Raw genomic sequence first — 27,378 nt, 5'->3', positions numbered from 1 at the left:
TTGTTTTTAAAAAAACAAAGAAACAAACAAAAACTCTGAGAGAGTGAATTTGGGTTGAAATCCACTAACAATTTGGGATGAAGAAAAGTTGGAGGGAATATTCAGATAATATCAACACATTCCTAAAGTATTACAAATGAAATATTGGCTTTTTTTTTTTTTGAAGTGCCTCCAACACGACAGTTTTGATTGAAACTTCTGAATTTGAAAAAAAAAAAAAAAAGAAAAGAAAAGAAACGGCTTTGTTTTTGAACAACTAATCAACTCAGAAAGTTTCACAGAAAGTTTCAGTTTGGGTTAAGCACGGCAGAATTCCCTGCTTTGTTTTTTTGATTGTTTATTTTCACCAGTGAATCAGAACTATTTGCCTTGCTCCAATGCTGCCAATATTCTCAGGCTTCTCCAGATGAAAGAGCACACAGTAATAATTTTTTGCCTCCTTCCCTGCCCAGCATTATTATGGCTGCCCATGCTCCATAGGGACTATGCATGGTTGTCTTCCAAGCAAGTGGGGAGGGGCTAAGGAAGGTAGCTCTGCAAAACAGAGCTCTTGGAAAAGAAGCTCTTATATGAAAAGTAAAATAAAAAATAAGACCTTTACCACTGTAAGTAAAGCTAGATCAGCTTGTCTGAGGCACTTAACAACATTTCGCAATATTTCACTCCCTGCCTAATACTGATCTCCAAAAGGAGTTTGCTTTAGAGGATGGCTCATCTGTGAAACTCTTCTGTTGTACCCATCTAGGGCTTTCTGAAGGATGTTCAATAAAATGGGATGATATGGGCAGATCCAGTGAAGTACATGTGACTATTCATACTACTGAATTTAAGCATATGTCTGGCTCTTTTCTATTAGGGCAAATGTCCTTCCTGGGCATTCAAAGACTAGACCTCAATGTTGTAAGCAGATCTGATATTTGAAGTTCTGCCCAGATCATGGCCCTTCCTGAAGGGAAGACCTTGCTTGTGTGCCTATTCTTTTCCTTATATGAGACAAGGCAATCACACCGTAAATGCTGCCAATGGCACTTAATGCACTTCTCCAGGGTAAGCTGGGAGTACTTTCTTTGGTATGCAGATCACAGCCTGTGCTCTCCTCCTTACACTGCTTATGTACAGCCTGAAATCTTCCCAGCACCCAGGAACCCAGCCTTAAAACAGATACTGCATTAGAGGGACTTTTTCAAATTAGTTTTGATACTGTTCTTTATTTCCAGCACTTTGTGGCAATCTCTGCCACAACTGAGTTCCCGCTCAGGCAAAGTGAGTTCACTGGTCTGGGTCAGGGCTTGGTGGCCCTGATCCTGAAAGCACATGTGGACTAGTTTGTAAGGAAGGGGCTTGGTGGCCCTGCCTGTGCTATTTGCACCTCTTAAACTGTGAAAGCTGTCTTTTTGCATAAGGCTGGACTTAATCCTTTTTGACCTATGGAGTATAGGTGGACCCGTCTGGATGCTGGATGAAAGAAAAGGGTTTCTATGCTTTTATTTCTTCTTTCCACTACAGATTTTAAATTCTCTGAACACTGTCTACAACTTTCAGCACAGATGTTTCCCTTGTAGGAGCTGTAATGAGTAAAGGGCATAGAGACAGGCAGGCTACAGCCTCCATGGTAGGTTTGTTTACATTTGGTGACTGTTTGGCACATTGCAGAGATAAATCCGTAAAGTAATCACAGCATTTCCAGCTCCACAAATTCTAAATCCTGACATATAAAATAAGTGAAGAATATAAGTGTGTGAGGTTTCAGCAGCTTCTTTGTCTGTCTGTCATTTATTTATTGCATTCAGTGCTGTTTAATAATCATGTCTGTAGTCTTTTAAATGACACAGAAAAGGAGACTCAGAGTATCACAGCTCTGCAGGGTTTGTTCATGCAGCTAGAACATGTACTTTGCAGATTTTCTTCTCAGCCAGGAAGCCCAGAAACTACAGTTTTTCTTATTTTTACTTGACTTCATGAGCTGGAGATTCAAAAATGACCCCCAAAATCATGAGGTCTGCAGCTCAAGTTGTACCAGTAAAAATGTGAATGACTTATCTCATGTTAAGGGCTGCTTACTTCCCAGGCTGGTGTAAATGGAAGCCATCTATCTTAGTTAACTCTCCTGATTTACTAACCCCTGACGACCTTCAGCTTCTGTAACAAGAAAACCAGACTGAAATAGCCACAGTGGTGAATTTCCAGATGTCAACTCCTTTCTCTGTGTGCAGTTCTGCATGTGTTTACTGCAGTTGGTACTTAACAGCTTCATCGCTTTGCCCATCTCCCTGGTAACTGAGCCATACCTAATGATATGAAGCTGCTGAAGTCAGTCAGCAGAAGGAAACATTTACGCCATCGCACCAACAATTTCTCTGTGGACCCCTGTTTCTTTAATAATAAAAATGCTTCTATAGCTTAGTGTGGCATATTAAGAAGAAATGTCTAACCACACAACAAAAGCTGAGCAGCACAACAAAGTGTTGAAAAAAATGCCAGGGCTATGTAATCTCTACGTAGCATGCTCCAGTGAAATGTAAATGAACAAAGTCTTCTGATGTTATTAAAGAGTATCCTTCCACTTAAGCCTGAAGATGCTTAAGACCACAACATAATGCTGTCTAGAGGTAACCACACTGGCTAAACGCAGTACAGTCATTTCAGCACAGGGTTATGCTCAGTTGAATAGATAGCCTCTGTCTCAGCAAGGCTAATTAACTTAACCAACACACACCCCTGCCCTCAAAAACCTACCATATTGCTCCCAGTGCTGGAGCAGACTCATCTATAGCTGGAGGGAATCTGTAGCCAGTGATGCATTATACACTATGGAAATACTCAAAAAGCTGAACTGGTTTGTCATGTCTGAGGAGGTGACCCATTTTTCAGTTCCTTTCTACTGGGTATGAGCCCTTTTTATCCTCCTCCACCTGTTCCTCTCCCTTTGTTCTCCCATCTACAAGCAACCAAACATGCTACTGCTAAAACCTCTTTTTTTTTTTTTCTTTTCTCCTAAATCATGGCAAATCTGTCATTTCCAGCAAATGCCTGACTGCTGCGAAGGGCCAGTTTTGATTGCAACATAACCCATGTTTTGTGGTTTGGCAGTGCTGTTGTAAGCAGATTCTCTCCAAGAACTGTACAGCAAGAGGACATTTTGGGGTGTTGTATACACAATGTATGCTCCATACTCTTGCAGCCTTGTGGCAGACACTAACAGACTTATCACTGAAGCACTATGTGTCTAAATATCCTAAACTGCAGTTGTAAAACTGAGATCATAAAATCTGGGCCCAGGGAGGTAGCTAGGTGCCTGCTTTTCCTGTCAAAATCCAGAGGTTTGTGTTGTTTCTACATACCTTTGTAGATGTGGAGAAGACGGACTTTTTGGGAGGTTATGCTGAGCCCTGTGGAGCAGCAGCAGTTGGAAAGGATTTTTCCTAAGACCTGGACCAGTACCATCACTGCTGCTCAGTAAGTCCAGAGAGTTCACTTACACTGGGAGGAAATGCTGCTTATAAACGACAGGAGCCTATTTCATTTATTTCTAAGACAGTTGAGTGTCTAGTTTTGCAGGCCAGTGTCTGTGCAACAACACACCTGTTCCTTCCACCTGATTTGGAGTGACCCAATATCTCCCTCTGCCCCCTGATAATTCCCCCTATTCCCTTTTGGGCTGTGTGCTGGGAAGTTCACTCTTCCAAGTCTGATACAGCAAACCCTGCTTTTATTCATTCATCTCCTTCCTAATCAATCTCAGCTGGGAAGGTGCTTACCATCACTTAGACACTTTTGATGAAGAAACAGGTAGTTTTTCTACCACAAGTAAAAATGCATGGTCACTTAACATTTTTCAGTGCTGTGCCATATCCAGTTCTGTAAACTCCTCTAGGCAACAGGCTAGGTTTCCACCACAGCCAGTTACAAAGTATTCGTATGTGAATGCACACAGCACAATGGGCGTCTGAACAGACCTTCTGTGGCAGATGGGGAAAGTGAATGGCAGTCTTGGGCAGCAAAAATTGTTATTAATTTCTGCTACCTTTTCATTATTCATTCTTATAGCTGATAGCCTTAGAAGTTTCTTTCTGTAACCTTAAAAACATTGTGCAGTGTGAAGCACAAAGTGTTGCTGAGTCAGTATGAGTTTTGAGGAGTTCAGGACATGTTGTGAGGGTCCCACAAGAAACTAAAGGGACATCTGAAAATGAGGTACTCCATTTCCATGCCCAGACAGACTAATGAAAGACATTGAGTGCTAAACTTTCAGAGTATGCCCCTATCTTCCTTCCACTACTAGGATACAGAACTATTAAAATAAAAGGAAAAAGAATAAAAAAAAAATGAGAGGGCTGTCCTCCTACGTGCTGAATCTACCTTTACTGCATGAAGTCATTGACATCCAGGGAACCCTCCAGAAGAGTTTCAGGGAGTACCACACTCTCTCACCAGCTGCTAAGCATTTCCTTTCTTCCTACATGCTATGATGGTGGAAAAAGGGGAAAACATCAAACTACCATTTTTTTTTCTCGTGGTTTAAAAAGAGAAAGTACATGTAAATATTTTGATTCCAAAACTTTAGTGAGAACAACAATATCAAATGTTGTCCCGTCTGTTTTCATTGTTTCCTTGGCTGACTTGCTTTTGTGCAGAGAAGGAGTTGCAAGCTAAAAGCCTTCCCATGGCCATTCAGTTAAATGAGGCAGGATGAAAACTAATAGTACAGCACGGAGCATGGCAAGCACCAGCAAATGAAATGTATACCTGACATGTCCAAGCGTCTGCATTCAAACTAGTACCCCATGACAACAGATCTGTCATTGCACACCCTTCACATGGGCACCTCTGCTAGCTGAGGGTGATAATCCTTCCTCTGGACATGTTAACACACCCTCTGAACTAGGAAGGTCTTTGCAAAACCAGAGACATTTAAACAGCGTAGCTGTAGTGATCACTTCTCTCAGCCTGATCAATTTTCTAGTCCTCTGATGGCACAAACACACCAGTTCTCCAGACATTCTCAGAGCATTCTAGGACAGACAAGTAATATTTTCTCTTACTCAAAGGCAAGCAGGAAAAAGATCTTGAAGCCTCGCCTTCTGTAAAACTTTCAGGACTAGATTATAAAGCAGCAAAGCAGGGCACCGGGCCACTTTCCCTTGTGTACTACTAAGCAGCACAGCATAGCAAAGGCTCAGATATATGCGTTCACATACATTTATTTGGATGGATATAGGGTGAAAGAAGCAGAGGTACTTACATAGCAATGTACTTACGAAGCAATGGGTAATTTGTGGTGAGTTTCTTAAATGGATGAGTCTAGGCTGAATTTTTTATTTATGAGACAGATGCTTACAATGCTTGCCTGTGTTATCCATCCTATCACTGTTCTAAGCTTAGGTAAATATATTATCTTGGGAAAAAAACAACAAATATATATGTATTTTTTCTTCCTACAAGTCAGACTACGTCAAGCTTCTTTCAGTCGTGAAATACCGAGGACACTTTCTGCAAAAAGCCTGAGAGAAAACTGCATATCGTTTATTTTGAAAGTAGTTAAATTCTTTTGTGATTATATCTGGGGACTTGTATATATGGTATGGAATACTTCCCTCAGTTGGGAAATAAGCTGACCTGGGACATATTGCCTTGCTGATCAAATCCCAGACTTTATTTTCTGCAAACGTGAAAAGGTGCCGTGTGATCCTAGAGCAACAGGGTCCACAGCATGCCTGGCAAACTACCACATAAGAAGGAAAGGGAAAGGAGAAATGAGACAGTAACAGGTATGACGAGTTAATATGTGTTGAAGCATTTAAGAGAAGTGACAGTCGGATCAGCAGGGCACAGCAGTGGAGGAAAGAAAAAATATCAAACTGTGGAGTTAGTAGTTTATTTCTTTTAGTGAGGAAGGCTGCTCCACTGTGGCATGTCCTTGAGATCACAGAGCATCTTGAAGAGTGGTAGTTAGACAGAAACACAGTAAAAAGACACAAAGGTAGGCGCAGTGAAAAGGCAGATTTATTTACTAGTAATACTGTACAGAGAAAAAAAAGAGAGAAGCCACAGTTACAGCATGGCTGTTGCTGGCAGTGTTCTTGTTTTATTTATTTTTGATTTTTTGTACTCTTTTTTTTTTTTAATCTGAAGAAAAAACATAACAGTCAAAAAAGTACACTTCAGGTTACAAAGTACAGCAGCTATCCCCAGCAATTCTAATCCAGTGTTAGCACAGCAGTTTTTCCCCAACAAAATGGGTTTTTATATATACATTAGCTCACAAAGAAAGTGGGAGACAAAAGCTTAAAAAAAATCTCAACCACAACCTACATTCACCATAAAAGCTGCATTTTACACAACATTTTCTTGGACCCCTGTAAAGAGTCATTCTTTGTCTATGGATTGAACATGGACAGGAGGGGCAGGAAACCTTCAGAAATGTTTTCTTTTGCCTTCATCCTGACCTGCTCTTGCTTGGCTACGTTTGCTGTACACAGATTCAGTGGCCACTGGAAATGCAAAAAACTTTGAAATCAATTTATCTCCTCTATCTGCCCCTAAGTGGTGCCTATATCCATGCTTGCAAAATACAGGGACAAAACTTGAGCTCATCTTCAGTTAAGCACCTTAATCATAGGTGTGGGCTGATCTTAACATATCCTCAAAGCTATCCCCTAACCAGCACAGTGCTTAAGTATGTGTTACACTTCAAGCAAGTGCTTAAGGTCAGTGGAGCTTAAGCGCTGTGCCCAGCTTGGATTTTATGTGGTTGCACAGAACCCTCTTTGTTTTTGAGTTAGCCTCTCTGACCACCACATTGACTTGGAGGGATACCAGGAGCTTCTTGGCAGCTACTTTTACTGAGAATGCCTTTGCATGCTGGATCAGTCTGTGGGGAAGTTCATGTTTTCTCCTGGCTCCTTTAGCCTGCTGGTAGCAACCTGACAATTAGGGGGTGGCTTGCCTTCTTCTCCCCTAAGTGGCTTCTGGGTGCACTTGGGCATATCTATCTCATACTGACTTTGAGTACTTAAAGCATTCCCAATGTAATTGGAAGAAAGACAATGTCTACCTAAACAGCAAGGATTTAGTGGAACCCTCTGTTTGGGCAATCCAGGGGATGCCAAATGAACAGACAAAGAGTGCTCCTCTGGTATCAAATTTGTCCTGTGAATCTAGGAAAATGCAGGAAGAAGTCCAAACACTGAGGACAGGATACTGTCATTTCTTTTAGCTTGGTTAAAACTCAAGTCTCTCTTTTCTTCCCCCTGTTTTTGCTTATTAGATACCACAAAAAGTGAAGCAGAGAGAGGGGAAAAAAAAGGAGCAACTGAGCAATGGTGTCCAGAATGAGAGCAAGTATAGAGACAGGGGACAGGCAGAGTCCGGAGCAGAGGAGTGCAAAGGGAAAAATTTGGAGGAAAAACTCACACTGCTTCTTTTACATCGTGTTATTTTGTAATTTGAAATTCACCCCCACCCTCTTCAGGGCACTGGGGGTTTTGCAAGTGCCCAGAGGACATTTATCCACTTTCAAGCACAGTCAGCCAGGAGATGATGTCCTAAACTCCTCTCTGCAGAAAAGTGCACCAGTTTCACAACACCATTAAAAAAAAGAAAAAAATCTATCTAATTAAAGGAACGAGAAGACACAGTTAAAGCAGCATAAGTCTTGCTTGTAGCAATATCATTTAAAGACCAGACCCTATAAGCATTCGTTCATGTGCTTAAATTTCACTTATCTGGGTCATCCTATTAAACTAAATAGGGCAGCTTGGGTGCTTTATTTTATGCTCATGGGCAAGTCTTTAGGTTTAATAGACCTACTGAAAAGGTATTCAAGATCGGGTCTAAGTCAGTAACTCACAATGTAAGTTATGAATGTACAAATATATGCATACTGGTGGACTTGAATTACTTAGGTCACTTTATTTATTTATTTATTTTTCTAAGGTAGTTTAAGCCTTTAAAAAGTCTAAATCCTCTTTGAGAAAAATGTGGGAAAAAATTAGAGGAAGGTTTTCAATTCAATAACTGCAAAAAAGCTCCAGATAAGAGAAGCTTTTGCAAACTGGGGGAAGAGGATCAGAATTTTTCAAAAATTTGCCCTTAAGAAAAGTGGCCTAGTCTTAATTCATTGAGCAGCCTAGCTTGAACCATCACAGGAAAAAAACTTTATATATTTTGCAAGACTTTTTGAACCCATGAGGAAAAAAGCTCAGTTTTGTAATGCTTTTGGTTTTAAACACAAGTGGGATATTTTTTAAGACCTTCATGCACCCTTGTCACTATTTACAAGCTAAGTTATTATTATATGTTTATATTACAAGTTGGATTTATATTCTTTTTGGACTAAATGACAATCCATTCATATTCTAAACATAATAAATTCAGCCATTTTATACAATTTATTTGTTTACATACAAAAATTACAGTCCACCTTTTTGTTGGATGTTGTCGTAGCCTGCAACCTCTGATTAAGCTCAGAACTAAAGTTTACTCTTGCTGCCCAGAAGGCTCATGAAACATAATCTGAGCAAATCCTAAACTTTCTAACAGACAGAGAAAACTGGTTGAAACTGAGTTTAAAAAAGTAGGATGCCACATTTCAGCCTGTGGGAATATCCACTACTTTGTCTAAATTATTTTGTTACTCTTTCCAGTGGCACTATCTCTTGTATTTTGAAATCTCATGTTGGATAAAGTATGACAAAATGAAAAAAAAAATATGTAATTCTCCCTTTTAGCCATACCTCTCTACTGAATGTAGGTAGTTATCACCTGCCACTATAGCATTCTAGATAAAGTTATTTGTCTAGCTATAGAAAGCATAGGTACATTTTTTTTTTAATTTTTATTTTTTAATAAATTTATTTCTTTAGCTGTGTTCATAGCAGGTATATTGGATTCTACTCTTGCAACGTTACTCTTTAAAAAGCGTTTTGATCCTACTTCCTGGAGAAAAATGTGGTTAGGTCTACAAAAGATCCCAAGAAGCTGGGCATTGTCATCAACGTATGAAAAAGTTCAAAGGCTCAATGTCACTGGTAGGATGATATTCAGAAACTCAAATCCCGATTTAGGATTTGTATCTCATTACAAAAATATTTATTCCTTAAAAAAATACACAAATGTAAAATACTACATATTCTATTATATCCCCACTTACTTTCCAAGTATGCCATTTGGATTTTGGACTAAATCAAAAGGTAGAATACCTTTTATTTCTCTAGCAACTCTGTATGCTATCTTTCTGCTCCCATCGAGTTGTATTTTTAATTTTAAGCATGAAGAACTAGTAGTGAAATTAGAAAGTCTGGGGACTGATATAATAGCTGTCAGGAAAGTCCCACTTAATATTTTCTCATGAATACTACTACCATGGTAGCAATACTGACTCAGAACCTGATCCTACCAGATGCTCAGCACCATTTTATTTCGTGTTTTTCTTAGCAGAAGTAGCAATACTCAAGAGTTGGCCTCTAGGTTTAGACCACCCTGGGCAAATTCAGCAGTGCATAAAATTGGTACAGGTACACAAATAACACCCAAACTACACTCTGTATTAAGCATTCATGCCCTGATCTTGCAGACATCTACACACATTCCTCCTGTGAGTAGTTCTGTTGGCTGAAATAGATCTACACACAGTAGAATTAGGCATATGCATTTTTGTTTCCAGGACTGAGGTCTTTTATTGCACCAGTAGAGGTATGCTCCATGGAGAAGGGCTTGTGCACACTTCTTTTGTGGGGATTGAAAGATAATGTTGTGTTTATACAGCTTTGGAATACAGCCTGCACTTTTTGGAAAAAAAAAAAAAAAGGAAAGAAAGATGCAAAAAGAAGAAGGAAACCCAAGAGTGCTAAGGCAAACTGTCAAATGGCACATCATACCTACTTGTCATTCATTTAGATAACATCACAAAGGCAGACCAGAGGAGTTCTGTAAACATATACCATACAGTACATCAGCCACAGGAAAGTAAAAAAAGAAAATAACCCTGTAATTCTTTTCTTTCTGTATTGATATTATTGTAATTGAAAGAGATTGCCTAGCCACTAATCATAATGCTGTGTTTTCTGATTTGTATTTTTCTTCTGTTAAAAAAAAAAAGGAAAAAAAAAAACAAGAAAGAAAGAAAGTTAAATGCAGTGGTTTGCAAAAGAAACAGTCCCTGAATGTAAATGAGGGACAACATGGAAAGTGGGTTCATAAAAACTTAGAAAATACAAAATATAAAAAATTTTCATAGGTTACTTTTTCCCAGTCTTGGAAAAGATACACTGAAAAGAGTTTTCTTGTTTTCTTACAAAAGTTAAGGCGAGCAGTTTGTTGTGGCAAAATGTTATCACTGAACCAGTTTCTGACTCTACTTTTTTGTATCCCCTCATTCTGAAATTGAAAATGTACATGTGATGGCATAAGTTAAACAGACAGGGAGTTTTCTCCAAAATAAATAAATAAATAAATAAAAAACTCCCATAGTGATCCTTACAAAATCTCTCTCTGCTTGACTGTAGAGCAGACCTTTTCCTTTGTGTCTGATTGTGCATTTATTTCCACAGGCAGCTTCCTATCTGAGGGCAAAGGGAAAACTTACCCCTTCCGAAGCCCAGAGAAGTCCTGGAAACCAGTTTACATTCATAAGCCTGTGCTAACACGTTTTAATTCCTATGCATCTTGGCTGCAGTCTAGTTAGTAGCTAATATAGACAAGCCAATGTCCGGGCAAGGCTGTTGCACTTGTGGAGGAGGAAGATTGGAATAAGCATGTTTCAGGCAAGGTAGCTAAAGCTATCTGAGTTCAGACTGATTTGCTTTTGTTTTGTGTTTTTTCTGACCTCAGACATGGAACTACCTTTGACCAATAAAGACAAACCCTTTGCAGACACCTTTAGTGTTTTTTTTTTTTTTTTTGGATCTATCAGGGCCTGTTAACCATGGAGTTCATATGAACACATGAAAAAACAATGGCCTTCCTAGGCACTCAATGTTAGCTACAAGTACTGAGCAGTAGGTATTTGGCAGGTTTAAGGTTTAAGGCTTGTGCTCTACTTCTAACCACTGAAGGGCCACTTCTGAACTCTTACATGCCACCGGCTCCCCACCACATTGTGCCTCAAACGGTGCACTGGTCTCAGACGCACTCTGGCCCCAGTCTCAGCAAACATCTCCCAAAGCTGGCCACTAAGGGAGTCATCCCCAAAATGCTGAGCCTGTGGTAAGCCAGAAGATCATCTGACAGGGGAGTATGTGGGTGAAGAGACATATGGACAGACCGGATTAGGAGCAGTACCAGAGAATATCCAGAGTCAAGATGACACTCCAAGAGTACCAACCAGAGGGCTTTGGGAAACACGTCTGTAGGGCAAGGAGTGATAGGGGAAAAAGATTGGGATGGGAAGAGATGGGGAGGCCAGGGTGGCCGTGAAGGCAGGAACACACACAGAGAAGGAAGGACTGGCCGGACCAGGAGAAGAGAAGCAGAAGATGTGTTTTTGAGGTGAGCTGAGTAGGCCCCAGAGTGAGAGAACTACTGCAAAGCATGCCTGTGGGCTGCCCGCTGGCTGCTGAGTGGGCCAAGCCCAGATCCAGTGGCTTTCATGGTGCAGGAACAAGGTGGAAATGGTTTTACCATCCCACCTGTTTGTGTCACAAAGCCCTTGCAGTGCTTTGGAGTCCTAAACATGCCCTGTCAAAGCCTCGGCTATCTCTCCATCACACAGTGTCTGGAGTGAACTAGGCTATGGAGAGGTGACTACAGCTGTGTGGGTTAAGTGCTCCTCAGCTGAGCAGTGGTGGCATCGCCTAGCTTCTTGGAAATGGACAAAAAGCCCTGAAATGCTTCTGGCTGGTGTTGGTGATGGTGCCAGGGTCTGGGCTACCACGGCCAAGATGATGAGTGGTGATGTGGTGAGCCAGGAGATCTCAGCCCCCAGGGGTCACCTCCCCACACCTTGGCATGCTGAGCATGAGGACAACCTCATGAGGCCAAGCTGAGTACAACAGCGTTGAAAGCTCATGGCCTTGGTTTAAGAAATGTTGAGATTTGTAACTATTTAACATTTCTGGAAAACAAAACAAAACAAAAAAACCACTCACACCAAAAAAATAACTGATACAGAGGCTGCTCATTTCCAATATAGTTTTCAACAAACAGCCACCAGACATAATTGTGACAACATAGGACCTTGCAGCCATTCCCGTCTGTGATAAAACTGTTAACCACAAAAGCCTGAGTCAAGTGATGATTTGCAGAGTTTATGTTGGTGAGTTTGGCCCTCCTGTCATCCAAAAGCCCCAAAGGAGGCTGAGGGAACATGCAGAAGTCTATTATGCATGAAACCAGGCCACTGCAGCAGATACAGAAGCCAGCATAATTTCTGCAGGTGTCAGATGGATGTGGCTGTCTTTTCCTAATTGCCAATTGCTTTACTATTATTATTATTTTTTTCTGTCACCTGGGCAGTGGTGTAAAGTTATGTTGACCAGCTCCATATTGACAGCAAAGTGATCTAACACAGAACTACTTTTTGCATTTTTTTGTGTCTGTTTTTAGCGTGCCTCATATTACCACTTTCATGAACAAGTGTCTCTTCTTACTGGCACAGAAAGAAAAGAGTACAGAGCAAGAACTCTGTTTAATCAGATGCTCTGAACTAACAATTAATGCAGTAAAAGCACCATCCAAGAAAGAACAGAAATATTGTAGGAACCACCTCAGAATGAAAAGAGGCTTTTTGTTGTTTTCTTTCTTTCTTTCTCTTTTTTTTTTCTCTTTCTTTTTTTTCTTGCTTTTTTTTTCTTTTTTTTTCTTTTTATTTTTTATGCATTTTTTCAGTTGCTGTTATTAATTTTTAAAGTCTGATAGTTTCAAAGACACTTCAAATAATCCTCAGTATTTTTAACACTACCAGAAAATACAAATCCTGATTTTTAATCTCACTTCTGTAGTTACAAATCCAGACTAACTCCACTAGAGTAAGTGGAGATGCACTTAAGCAAAACTGATGTGAGACAAGAATCAGGCTCATAATATCTTGCCATGAAAAAGCTGGCTGCTTTTTCATTATAGTTAAAAGAATCAATGGACCAAGAAATAAAGAAATATCTACTGATTTTGGATGCCTTTGCCTTTTTACATTTTCACTTTGAGATGTTTTTAAAAGGCCTGGTTTTCAGAGGGCAGGTGAAGAAAAATTTGCTGGAAATCAGGCCTCTCTGAGGTGTCCCACACCGGGAAACGAAGCATCCAAAACCACCAGCAGTTTACATGTTAACAGTGAGGCTATAGGGTCTTCTCCTCGAACAGCTGCTTAAACAAAACTCCAGTGGGCCTCCATGGGAGTTTTGCCTGGGTAAGCACAGCAGGATCAGACCCATCACCTGTCAGTGCTTCAGTGCACTGGAGGTACACTCTCTGAGAAATAATATTTTCCTAAGAACTGCAAAATAAAAATCTGGCCCTGCCCCCATTTCCAGCACTGAGAATTTCATCACTGAATTCTGTGGGAGCAAGGTCAGACTGAGAGAGAAGATCATTTATATTCTAAGGAAATAGTAAGCAATATCTCTCATCTACTGGAGTTCAGCAGGAAAACTTCATGTATAAACATTGGCAGAGTTACTGAAAGGCAAGTAATTAGATCAGTGACTCCATTTCTGTTGGTGTGACAGCTGCATCTTTTTCATGTCAAGTTAATTTCAACTGTAATTTAGGGAGATGAAATACACATACAATACTGTAATCTGGAAGATTTATATAAGGCAAAATCATCATTCATACATTTCCTAGAAAGAATAATTAAAGTCCACTTTTGGTATCACCAATAAGCAGAAATGGCTGATGGATTTTTTTGACACTGCAAACTAAAATAAAAAGTTGCTATAAAATGAAACTATGAAAACTTTTCAGGAAGGACTTATCTGAGTTTTAGCAAATTAAAACAGTAAAATGATCTAAGCCTTCCCCTGAGAAATAAAAAATAGGATCTATAAAATAATGTTTAAATGTGACTTTTATCTTAAAAAAGGGAAGCAACATTTTTTTAAGGCTCTCATATCTGGCTGCTGTGAAATTCAAACTCCCACAAAATCCTAGGAATCTGATTGAGCCTGCCAGATATCTAAAGAAAATGTAAAAAGTGTTTTCATTATATATATATAATATATATATAAAAATCAAATAAATATGAAAACATTTGTTCCATTTCCCATTTATCTCTCACTCTGCAATATTAAGGAAAAAAATAAAATAAAATATAATCCCCAACCTCTCCCCAAACCCCAAAGAGTACATCTGATGGGAAAATAACCATGTGTTCCTCTTCCTGAAGAACTAGAAATCAAAGCAACCCAACTGCAAGGCAATGGAGGCATTCACTTCCAGTTCACAGTATTGCAGCTAGAAGTACATTGAGGTCTAGGTAAGTGACGGAGCAGGAGCTGCCCGGAGCGGGGAAGGAGGAGGTGTTCACATGACAATACAGCATTGACAGCGCTTTTTCTTTTGTGTACCTGGGGCAGCTTCCAAGGGCAGGCTCTCTTCCTTCCCCTCGGGAGAGGAGGGCTCTGTCGTGTCTGACAGGGGCCTGCCAGAGACCAGCTCAGCAGCGTTCCCATCCATGGTGGAGACGTCCGTCACAGTCTTCTCACGCAATGACTTCTCGTCGTCTTCGTCGATCAGGACTAGCTCTGCTTTGATGGTTTCATCATAGCCTAGCACTTTCTTCGTTTCCTCTTCGTCGTCAATGTTCTGGTAGCCCATAAATATCATTGTCACTGGCTGATCTGCGCTGGCCTCTGGAACGTCGCCACCGCAGGGTTTGTCTTGGGGCTGAGGGTTCACGGCGTGCCCTTTGCTGGGTTTGTGTACCATTTCCAGCTTTGCCTCCTTGAAGAGCATTTGCTCCTTCATATGGCTAAGGTTTCCATCGGCTACCGCATTTCTGTCTGACACAGTCATTGTTTCAAACCCTCCTTTTACAATTGATTGTCCAGCTTTTTGCATAAGTTCATCTACGTCCTTTGAGCTTAATTTATGTACTCCATTTTCTACCACTGTGCCACCAGAGTGAACCTCATAGACTACCTTGGTACCATCATCATAGACTTTGAATCCTCTTTGATGGGCCTCATCTGGGCCAATAGGTGAAGCAGAGACAATCTTGGTCTCTCCTGTCTGTTTGTCTTTCTCCACATTAATTTCCATGGTGCACAAAGCTTGAATGAAAACAAGAGAGGAAGTGCATGTTACAACAAAAAAAGCCAGTGAATGGTTAATTGCCAAACAGACAAAGAAAACTATGGTGCCCCTTTTCCTACCACCTGCTTCTAAAGGGTCAAGTGTGCTACGTTAGAAGTGGGATGCAACACTGTGGACAGAGGTCGTTATTACTTTACAGCTCTTTATGCAGCTGGAGGCTAGGCATACCTGTGACAAACGGGAGATAATCTTCCAGCTTACGCTACGTGGAACTGTCTGTAATCAATTAGGAGCACCAAGAGCACGTGGGTTAGGTGTACTTTAGGCAAAGGGAGGTGACAGCATGCAGGTTGCCCTCAATCTTTCCATTCTGAGCTTGGTTCAAAATTAAAAGAGAAACTCTTCTACAGCAACCTCTCTATTCTCGTCCTTTCCTATCATCAAACCGCCAGTTAGCTGGAAACAAGTTTTGTTTGATGCAAGTAACACCCAGACTGGTTTATTATCAACACTTGATCTTGTTTAACTCTTCCATCCGTAGCATTCAAAACATATTAGAGAGGTGGAGAAGCACTGTTTACCCTTGTTCTACAGTTGGGAAAACAAAATCACACAGGAATGGGATTATTTTTCCCGTAGATTCGTGGCAGGTCAGGTCTCAGATTCCACACCAAGGCATCGACAGTGACCTCTGCTTGCAGGTTAAGAGAATGTATAAAATGACCATGAAGTGCTCCCTCCCTTTTTTGAATGAGACCCTATGCATCATTTCCAAAGGGGGAAGTTGAAGAAATTAACCAATTTTCAAAGCATCATCAAACAATGAGTAAAAACACACATGTGAGGGATGCTGTTTTAGAATAGCAAAGAAACTTTTATAGCAGTTAAGAAGGACGCAGCAACAAGACAAAAATAGTTGAGACCACACAATAGTAATAATCTTCATTGCTCTAGCCCCCATTTTGAGATATAATGGCATCTCACTGGACAGCTTTTCAAAGAAAATTGTACAAAGGTCTCACAGATTTTCCAGAAGGGTTGATCTGTTTAAACATTCCTGGAATACAGATGAAGACATTTTGGTTTTTGGACAAACATCCACAGACACTTAATTACAAACTACCACAAGCAATGACACATTTGTGAAACTTTCGGTGACCACTTCCGCCAATGAACCTCAAAGGTATAACTATGATTTGTCTTACCTGGGGACACCAGAAACTGATGTCTTAGCTTTTTTCCTGCTTTTTTTTTTTTTTTTTCCAAGTGAGTACAGAATATCACGGCCCCAAGAGTCAATGTAGCTTGGTATGTTTGTATTTAAAACAGAATTAATTAAAAAAAATACTTTCATAATATATTCCTTCAGTCTTATTCTTCACACACAGTAGATTTTATTTTTTTGTATTCTTAAAATATGAAGTCTTCCATCAGTGTTAGGCAGTTAATCATGTGGTATAACATGAATGCCACCATAAGTCTAGACAGAAAATTCAGGTATTGCTGAGTGGGTGTACACTGGCTCCTATGCAATGGTCTCCTCTGTGCCCCAGGAGTGCAGTTTGGTAGGCAGACCAGACAAGGGTGGGTATTGTTGTCTATGTGCTGTGTGTGTATGCTTAGACCTTGGTGTCCAGGCAGGGCTGGTTAGATCAAGTGCAACACCACACAAATATCTGCAAGGGGCCAGAGGATGGAGGTGCTGGTGGGTGAATGAGCATTGCTACTGCCAAGAGGGAGGTACTGCTGAGGTCTGGAGTAGGCTGCAGGAGCAGGGATCTTGCCTAGTTCATTGCAAGTTAAGGGAATGTCCTTAAGGACTGTGATTACTACTAGTCTGGGAGACTTATGGACTAGTTTGTCCATAGCTGTCATGTCTTTGAGTATAGACACCCATTTTCACAACCAAGTAGGGATATCAAATTTCTTCTCTCTCTGTCTGTGCTGGCATTATCATGCGTGGGTGCCCCACAGCAACTCCAGTGACCAGGAGAAGGCTGAAAGGGTGCTGGGCTGAACCACATGGAGCTGGATGCTGACCTCCTGGGTGTCTGCCCCATGATGTGATGCTTTGACTCTGCTTCCTCTCACAGGGCTTATTGCAGAGCTTGAAAATGTGGTCACTGCCCCAACAGTGCCAACTTCTCTGTTGGGATAATCTAGCTGCTCGTGTTAGCCCAGAAGACATGGTCTCCCTAATCCTGGGTTATCGGACGTGAACCCAAGGCAGCGTTGCATTCACAGCAGGACCACACCATGAGGCAGCTCACAGAGCATTGGGTCACTTCCTTGGGACTGTCCCTGCCCAAGATCTGGTGGACAAGTATCCCTCAAGTCTCACGCAAATAACTCTGCCATGAAACCTTTAATCCAGGTAAAGTGGGAATGAAATAAAAAAGACATAGGTGCTACCCCCAACAATATTGAATTTTATTAACTTGGACATCAGAGTTCATTACTGGAACTCTTCCTGGGGTGAGTGATCTCTGAATATCACTTGGCCTTGCCAGGGCTTCTCAGTCACATATTGTACAAGGACTTTGGACACCAAGGACATAAAAATAGGGGTGGCTAGCCTATGGTGTAGATGTTAAAACTGGCACACTGGCAGGTTTTTGAGAGGCAACCAGCCAAATTGAAGCAAAGCAGAGCTGGGAGGAAGCACCAGCCTGCCCAGGAAATCACCTGTAATAAGCAGAAATTCCTGACTTGTGCTGAGCAGCAGAGCCCCACAGAGATGGCACTGCCAGCCCTCCAGCTGGCAGCATCCTCAGCTCCTCTGGAGTTCCTGTGCTTCCCCTTCTCTTTGGAAAACAAAAATACTATCTGGGGCATGACTTTGAAAGACTCCTAGACTCTTCAGATAAAGGCTGCTGATTTTCCTGTGAGATATTGTTGAATGCCACATTTTTGTACATATTTTTGCACATTTTTGATGAACTAATTTTGTTCAGCAGTGTGTAGTAGAAAATGCACTTATGGGCCTGAATTCAGAAGCAGACAGGGGAAATTTGATATTTACATCATATGGATTTGACCATATTTAAGAAAAGTTGCAAGATACATATTTTTATATGTAAAAAACAGCACCCAAGCTATTAGAAAGACTTTGGTCAACAAGTTCCATCACTGCTTGGAAGACTCTCTGCTAATAACTAATCTGATTTAGAAAGTTAACAAGTGTGGTTATATCCTTTTGTATTTGATGTTTGCCTAATTTGCTTAAGAATTTGCCACTGATAACATTTTCATTTCTTCTGTCATGATTTTGCAACAGTGTTTTTGGATATTGACATAACACGTACTTTATGACCTGCCCCAGGGATCACATTAAAGCTCTTTGTGCTAATAAATGCACAAATATATCTGAGTATCTTAGAAAGCTGTTCACTAATGAAACACATTGCCATGGGAGAAATGAATAACAGAACCTTGCTTATCTGCTGGTATGCATAATGTTGGTTCTCTGAAGGAAAACCTAGATGTTCGGCTTGTCCAAGTAGCTGAAAATTGAACTAATGTTGATTTCTAAAATGTCTTTATTTAAGCAGAGCTTATTTACTACAAAATAGGCTCTATTAATACAGTACAAAACTATCTGACAATAGGGTTGAAACTGAAAGCAGTAGTTGAAGATGACAGCCTGTATTCATGGCTACAAGTCCTCTGTACAAGCTTTAATTACAGTGTAACATGATGCAGTGCTTCATGACAAAAAGATCCCAATGTGCATTGGAAAGAATCTGGCTTCTGCTTGTTATGTGTTGTAAATACTGAGATTCAGAGGCTATTTTTCTTTGTTTGTTTGTTTGTTTGTCAGTTTAATCTCAATAGTCTTTAAATTTGTATTAAGATGGATGCTTGTAGTCTTCCCTTGAGTACATGTGCTAGTGCCTTCTCATTAAGCTATTGATCACACAAGACACTCTTACCAAGGAATACCTGAACAAGGCTTGTGGGTCATCCAAGAATGAAAGAAATGATTGTTCTCTGGGTGTTGACAAAATGGCATAAAACACACAGCGAAGAACTTGCTTTTCGGACAGATCAGGGCAAACACTGGTGGAAGGGAAGCTTTTGGAATGGTTTGCAACAGGTCCTCTGAACAAAATTACATATCCTCTAGTGGTATACACTGTCTTAGCTGCAGAAACTCCTTTGCTGTGCTTATTAACCCATTCTTCAAGACAGTCACCTTTTATTCTCAGTCCCTGGCACATCTCTTAAGTAGCCACCAGCTAGTTGGTGTTGAGATAGGGAATAGATTGTTTAGAAAAGAAGGATCTTGAAAATAAGAAACACATGCAGCTTTTAACAATCACATTGTCACATTTAGGACACATAAGCAATGTGGAAAATAGGTGTTAGAAAGCTCTCTCTATGGCTCCAAGCACAAAATAGGTCATCATAATTCTCCCCAGCCTTTTCCCCGAGAAGAAAGAATGGCATACAAAGCAGTATCAAATGACTTAAAGGTTTGAAGCATGAATGGAGACTTGTGAGTACCTGTATGTCTTGATGGGAATTGCTTGGGTACAATGGGGGAGGTAAAACCTTGGCCGAGATACCATGTATTTGTATCAGCAGAGATGGAAGGAACTGAATGTTTCCATGAAAAAAAAAAAAAGACACCTTTCCTATGCTACTTGTATGTAGCTCAAATATATATTTTCTTGCTAGTACTCTTTGCTCTTCAGAAAACCTTGACTTATTTACAACATACAAATCAAATGGCATTTCCTAGCATTTAAATGATATCTTGACTCCAGACCAATTAAGGCAACATAACAAAAAAGAGTTCATGGCTACTGGATTGGTATCATAATACTTTGCTCCTTGAGACTTACCAGCTACTCTGCTTGCTCCGTCCCGCCCAGGAACTGGCTCTGCTGTTCGTGAATAGAGGGTCGGGAGTTCAGGGATCTGGGAGTAAATGTAATTTACTGCATCTGGTGTCAGAGAACAGGAAACAGTTAGATTTGTGCTACGAGCCCCAGTGGCTTCATTGCTTAGACAGCAGAGCGTTAAGTTGTCAGCCCTGACAATAGTCGCTGGAGCTTTGTACTAGATAATTGGATCAAAGCAAACAAAGTGCAAAGTCACTGTCATGTGATTGGTGTTCAATAGACTAGCTGAGGTAGGAGGGAATGGGTCCAGATGACTCAAACCTTGTGTCAGTTGAACACATAAAATTATTTGTCAGGAGGTTCTGGATTTATCAAGTCTGTGACCTTTAAATGTGGGAAATGTTGGGGGATAGAGGGAGAAGACAAGGAATAAACCTAGCGTGATACCTAGAATAAATGACATTTCAAATAGACATATAAAAGCCTAAAAATGCTAGCTTTGGCTGAGAGGGATGAAAGGCCAGCTCTGTTTTTTTCCCATATTATGGAACTGACATTTGGCTTTTTGTTGTTAAAGCTAAAATACAGGTAATAATGAAATCAAATATAGATACTGCCTATAGCATAGGGTGCCTGTTGTGAACTTGAGTAGTTATTAAGTTCCTGCCAGTTCTTTAGTGCAGCTGTTCATTAACAGAGCTCAAACTAGTATAGAATTAGCTTAAAGGTCTGACTTGCTTATGGTTGTTTAGCACAAGCTAAATATGTTCTTTAGGAAAGCCATTGAAGAAGTTTTATAAATATTTACTGGCAGATGTTTTATGGCTGGTATAAATATAACTTGATGGTACATATCATTCCATTAAGACTCAGTGGCTACATTAAAAGAGGAGCTCAGAGGAGAGATGTGCAAATAACTGACCAAGAAACAGAGAAAAAAGAAAAAAAAAAACACATTGTTTCCTATCAACAAGAAATGTTTTCAGTTTTGTATGGAAAAGGTGAAATTTCTGTTCAAACATAATGTCCTATCCTGTCTAAAAGAGAATGCTTGTTTTCCTCCAAGGCTACTTTGCAGGTACATTTTAGAATAAAGCTGTCAAACTCTTGATATGACCTGGTCCATGTGGAAGGGTAGGAGGCAGAATCTGCTCTCCTCAGTGTCCCTTGTTGCTCTAAGCAGGTGAGATAATGGAGATCAGTGCAGCCTGAGAGAGTGAAATGGTGAAGGGAGAGAGAAAACAAATTGCCATGTTGGTCGCTGCTTTACTGCATCTGGTAAAGGGAGACGCTCTTGTGATGCTCCCAGTGGGCTAACATTCATCCCAGAAAACAAACGCAAAAAACACTAAAACAAAAACAAAACAAAAACAAACACTGCACCTGGATACACTCTTAGCAAAGGCAGGATGTGTCACCTCTAATCCCCAAACCTGCTCTTTTGACAGGAAAATTGAGCCTGCTACTAGAAAAATGGTTTTACTGCCCTAAGAGCCTGCAGTGGCCATTGATGTGCCATGGTGTGGTAGGCTGGTAATCACAGTCCTGCAGAAGACACTCCACTGCTGGAGCTGGAGTTCATGTGAAGAAAGCCCGTGAAGAAAGCCCCTCATAGGAAGACTCCTCTCCCTCCCTCTGTGTACTTTCTGCATCAGAGGAGAATGACAGAGAGGCACAGTGTAAATGCATTCAGGAAAGCTAGGAAGTTATTGTAAAAGTTCAACTTCTAACAGATGAATTTCAAAAACCTCAGCCAGGGAAATATTGTTTTATTTCATACTTCACTGGGCAAATGGCAGTCCTGGCAAATGAGCTTTTATATTTTTAATGCATAGTGTTTCCTCAAAGTTTTTTATTTTTAGCATCAGAGCCTGCGAGAAATAATTGTTTAGGACACAGCTGACTGAGCAGTGGTCAATAACAGCTGCTTTCTTTTGCAGGATTTCTTGCCTCTGATGAGAAATTGGTACAATGCTCGTTGTTGTTATTCTGGGAAATATCACCAGCAAATGAGCAGGCCATTATTGAAAACTGAAGTAATTTCTCAGAAGTAAGAAGTGGGAACTGTTTCTGGGCCAGAATAAGAAGGCACTTTGTATTCTGGAAATGGCAGAAATTTAGTAATTATTCACCCAGTCGAGTGTGCTGCTGGAACAGTACTTTCAGCACATAGTCATCCAGTGACTTGAGAGACAGACCTGTCTGTCCACACGTGGGTGTAATCAATACAGACATGTGCTGCTTCACTAATCAGCCTGACTGCTTTTGCTAACTGTGGGCATACGTAGGCACAGCCAGGGTGCTATTCTCATCCCAGGGCAATGCAGCAGGCAAAATTCATTGCAAGTGTATGTTCCTCTGCAGTGCCTGTGCAAGGAAGTGAGCTGACCACCTTGTCATTAGCATTGCCAAAGTCCATCGGTAAGCCAGGTCAGTTTTGCAGCTTGGTGGCGAGATCCTTACTCTGATGCTCTTCATGCCTGTGGATCTTAGTATGGGTTTTGTTTTGATTTGTTTTGTTTTGTTTTGCCTCCTGTGTCAGGAGACAATGCCCATGCTAGTGTCAGCTGCCGCCAACGTTGACTCAGTTTAGAAACTTTTCTGGATGTTACTTAGAACAACAACAACAAAAAAAAGTTGCTTGAGGGATCCTGAAAATCTTTAATTACTGGGCAGAGTAAGGAATGCTGTGGTGGGGGTGAGGGTGGTGGGATTCTCACTTACTTTCTTCTGAAGCACATGGTGGTGCCACATGTCAAAGACAGGATGTTTGACTAGGAGGTGGGGCTTGAATCATTCTGTCAGTTCCTATTTCCCCCTCACCCCCACAACCCCAGATGAAAAGAACATGCTCGTCTCCCTTTATCTCACTGGCAACAAGGTCTGTTTCATTTAGCACCTCTAAAAGCAATAATAAGAGAGCAATTTTACAAGGAGCGACTGAGACACAATTAACATTTTGTTCGCATGGGGAGTAAGACAGAACATAAATCAAAGCTTTTGAACTGACTCCATTCAATACCTTCATTTCAACCTTTGATGAGTTATTAATATATAAGAATGCCATAAAACATATCCTGTGGCTTTTTGTACTACTTAAAACAAACTGCATTTTAGGATTATGGCACTTCTCCATATGATCAGACAAACAAAGTGCTTGGGAACACTTACGGGGCCCTATAATCCTTCAAGGGTGCTTACACAAAACCAAAGCTTCAGAACTGCTCAGAACAGCTCTCACACAGAGGCTCATGACCAGATGCCAGAGGAGCTCATTTTCCAAGGGCTCGATTATCTTTAAAATGTCTGACTACCACTAAAACGAGTGCCTAAGGTCTTCTGCACATACCGGCCCCCAGGGCAGGGCTGCTCCCCCTGTGAAGCCATCTGGGGCTGCTGGGGGTTATGTCAGAGGGAACAGAGACTGCAACGTCCCCACCACATTTGTAAGACCGGGAGCACAGGGCTAAGCAGGCAGTTTTGCTAAGAGCTGTGTGGCCCGGCTCTGAATGTAGCTGGGTGGCCAGTGCTGCCGTAGCTGTGGCAGCCATGCATTCTAACAGATGCAGGTCTGATTAAAAAGTTGCTTATCTTTTGGGTTTTAGACTCAGAAGCACGGAATCATAGAATATCCTGAATTGGAAGGGGCCCGTAGTTATCATCGAGTCCAACTCCTGCTTAAAACTGTACAACTGAAAAACAGTCACTGAACAGGTTTTGTAAGACACGTGGAAAGCACCCTACAAAAATCTGCTTTCTGATCCTCTGAGGACATGCTCCACTGCTTTGCTGTTGGGCAGCACTGCTGATCCAGATCGGAGCAGAGGAAACCAGACAAGCCTCTAAGCAAGGCGCTGTGAACTACACCATCCAGGTCAGGTTTCCAGAGCCACATCTTTGCCAAATATATGCTAACACACACTGGATGCAAACCGAGGTTTGTGCAGTCTGTACTTACTGCAGTTGTGGCTTCTGTGTGTTGGCTGAAGTGGCAGCATGCAGTTTGCATACAGCCGGCTGAAAGTTGCAGGGGATGAACTTACCCAAGGGTAAGTACAGCAGCCAAGGGAGCCACATCAGATCTTAACGGGGCTTTTATTTTATATGCACATTGAGCCACAAACACACACACATGTGGAGTAAGAGCTGCTTTATTTCACGTGGTTATCTATGAAGGCAAAATGAGTTCATACCCTGGAAAATGTGGGATTTGTGTTTAGTGTGCCTGGGTGATCTCAAGCTCAGAAATGTTCTTTGCCTAACACAGCCATTTCCTGGGAACGGTGGGAAGGACACCGAGAGCCACTTGGCTGGTCACTGGTGCTCACCACAACTTCTCCCCTTTCCTCATTGCCTTCACCTCGACCCTTTGGGCTCTGAGCTCTCTGTAGTTGAAACACCATCACCACCTTATATATGGCACAAAAGCATGCACAGGGATGCAGTGGTGAGGCAAACCACTTTCTGCACCATCACCATGTTTAGAATAAAGGGACAGATGGACCACAGCAAACTAATGTGAGATTTATGGACTCAAAGTCTCTCAGGATACAGCAGTAATTCATGTATGTGTAGGTTCATGTACGTATTTTACTCAGCTTTCCTGTACTATGAAATGACTCCTCCCATTTTCCCTTGCAGCATGTGTTATACAGATGTTTGACAGACAGATGACTGGTCTGCTACAACAAAGCAAGCCCTACATATTTCTGAAAGGAGGAAAACTCTACATTATCAAACTGCTCACAGCTAGCAATGTACGTGTGCACTTCTTACTGTGATCAGCTACCCTCACAAACTGTTGTTGGACAGCAGAAAACAGAGGACCAGCTCTGTTTTTTCCACATGGAGATGCATGGCCACGTCATGCCTAGAGTGGGAGGCAGGCCTGGGTCAACAGGATGGCCTGCAGCCTCGATCTTCTTTAGAGCATCGGAGTACAGTCTGCTTCTTCATAAAACCGTCTAGAGGATGACCCAGGCCCACCTCAGCCCAGCAGGACTGATTGTCAAGAGGAAGGGATAAGATGTAAACAGAGGGGCTTGAAGAGAAGAGGTACTGGTTTAACTTATCTCTATCCCCTGCTCCCTCTGCTTACACATTGATGCTGCCAGCAGTCTGTTGCCTTAGACATTATTTTGCAGTTTTCTGTTAGCCTTGCAGAAATCAAAAACTGTCCTTCTGGCTCAGTCTGTGAGGGTGAGATCTGCTGAAATCAGGCAAAATCTGGGGTGTAGTGAGGTTCCTCTTGAGCCCAATGAAGTACTACAAGTAGGTATGCTATGGGAAGAGTCCCTAGGGGAAACTACTGCTTCACATGTGCTAACTGGGTTTTCCCTTGGTTCCTGTTTTATCATAACCCACATGAAGAGACAGTCTGTGTCTTGCAGGAGTCACAAAGGTTCCTGTCAACTTTAAGTGCTTATTCCTGTAGGCACCGATTCTCTTTTGGAAACTTATCAATGACAGTGAAACTCTGCACAGGCACAAGATATTTGCCATTCTGGAACTTTATTTGCTTTTTGATAGCCAACTTCAAATGCTTCGGGAAGGAGGAAACATAAATTCTTACAAAGGAATATCCTATCTGGGACTTCTGTGTTTTTTGGCAACTGGAGTTAGCCTAAACCTTGAATTATATTATTAATAGAAGTGAAAATTTCTGAACTGGATCTTTGAGCTAAAAAGAAAACCTTCTTACTAGATAATATTAATACCCCCCAAAAGAAACTCCTCTAAACAGATCTGGATCAGCTCATACACTGTATGTTAACCTTCAGCTGTGTCCTATATGTTAGGATCATCCTACATATTCCCTGTCTATGCTTAAACTACAGGTGGACATGGCTTTGTCAGTAGCTGGAGGAGCTAGTCGCGGCCTCAGCATTTCACATCTTGTCAGTTCAAAGATAGGTCCTGAGAATGAGTGTCTAGAGTACTGATTTATCTGCAGGTGGAGCAGCATGCTGTCCTTCCTGAGTCCTAAGGGTCCTGGAGGTGCACTGCAAGGGTTTATCTAGCTCTTGGTCAACAAGCCACATTTATGCTCTCCCAGACACCTACATTTATATCTTAGTATTTAGACTGATCACACATAGTGTCACACTGAGTTCATAAACCAGAAATTACTACCTCCTCATCCACCTAAGCAAGGATTTCCTTCTGTGACATCATCACACAGAAAATATCATTCATTAGTGAAATAATTTAATTTTAATCAAAAGCAAGTTGTTCCTGCAAATGAGGAATATTCCACATTGTATTTAACAGTTTATGAACAGTATGAGCACATGGAGGGGAGAGGATTTATCATGAGTAGGTGAAAAGGAAAGTTGTATGATGCCTATTTCAAGTCATACATGACTTTCTTTTCCCTTGCATGCACATAAGAATAGCTGGAGCTCTACCAAAGGAATACTGCCCCATAGCAACAGTGATATTTGTGCTTGCACTATAGCAACACCACAGGACAAGGTAATGTCTCTAGCAATAAATCAGAAGCATGCAATGAACAGAGGAATCCCCATTCTGTAAACTTTTGCAAGAAAGCTATGTAACAACTCTTGCTAACCTCAAAACAAAACAGGAGTAAAAAGGCACTTACCACCATCTTGGTGTGCAAAAGTCTGTGAATAGAGAAAGAAAAAAAAAGGAAGATCGGTTAAAGCTTTCATATTTTGGGTAAAATTTGCACGAAGTCTTGATTTTTTCTGCTATGACTGCTCATAAGGCTCTTTGTCGTTGTTAAATGGGAACCTAGGGCTGCGGCTCCTCACGTTTAGATGCAATTAGAGGCCAAAGGAGAGGGACGTGGTGTAACTGAAAGGAGAACATTCACAGTTTTTTGCAGGCAATACCATTCAGAAGTGCCATCTGTGGCACTTTGAGATGACTTCCAGGCATCCTGATTATCTTTTAGTGGTGCCGAAAGCTCACATGGTTTCCCTGTAGATAAGCTGGGGAGATATTGTCTGAAACCCCCATTTTGAAAAGGTTGGAATGGGAAGGGCAAATGCAAATAACCCACCCAAAATAGATCTGACACTTCTATATCTTTTCTGCTCTTGTTCATCCTGGTTTGAGCTGAATACTCTGTAACTGGCCACAACCTTCCTGTAAATGTTAAATTATAACTGCTATTTTGAATCAGTTCTAACAGTCTACCTTGATTTCAATCTATGCCCCAAGTGTCTTTTTTTTTTTTTTTTTTGTAAATACCTTTTGCAAGTTGTCAAAGGATTTCTCAGTCTCCTTTAGCTTCTCCAAAATGATTTGTTCTTTGGCAGATATTTGGGATTCCTCACTTTCTAATTTCTGTATTTCTTGTTCCAGCCTGTGGAAG

General features: G+C 41.1%; 1 protein-coding gene across 9 annotated transcripts in view; it reads right to left on the bottom strand.

Moving 5' to 3' along the window:
- PALM2AKAP2 (PALM2 and AKAP2 fusion) overlaps positions 1–27,378 on the bottom strand; it is a 258,689-nt gene that overhangs the window by 125,205 nt on the left and 106,106 nt on the right. For 3 of the 9 annotated variants that reach the window (XM_083818094.1, XM_083818089.1, XM_083818095.1), the window contains exons 4-7: positions 27,255–27,369; positions 26,641–26,662; positions 20,037–20,138; positions 14,502–15,206 (exon numbers count right to left, since the gene is read on the bottom strand). In XM_083818094.1, coding sequence (XP_083674220.1) covers positions 14,502–15,206; positions 20,037–20,138; positions 26,641–26,662; positions 27,255–27,369 — 944 coding nt within the window. The remainder of the gene's footprint in view (positions 1–14,501; positions 15,207–20,036; positions 20,139–26,640; positions 26,663–27,254; positions 27,370–27,378) is intronic. The other 6 variants (XM_083818096.1, XM_083818097.1, XM_083818099.1 and 3 more) reach the window with 2 other exon arrangements.

This window comes from Anser anser (genome assembly GCF_964211835.1).
Source record: "Anser anser genome assembly, chromosome: Z".
NCBI classification, from domain to species: Eukaryota; Metazoa; Chordata; class Aves; order Anseriformes; family Anatidae; genus Anser; species Anser anser.
This window is presented reverse-complemented; position numbering and strand designations above follow the sequence as displayed.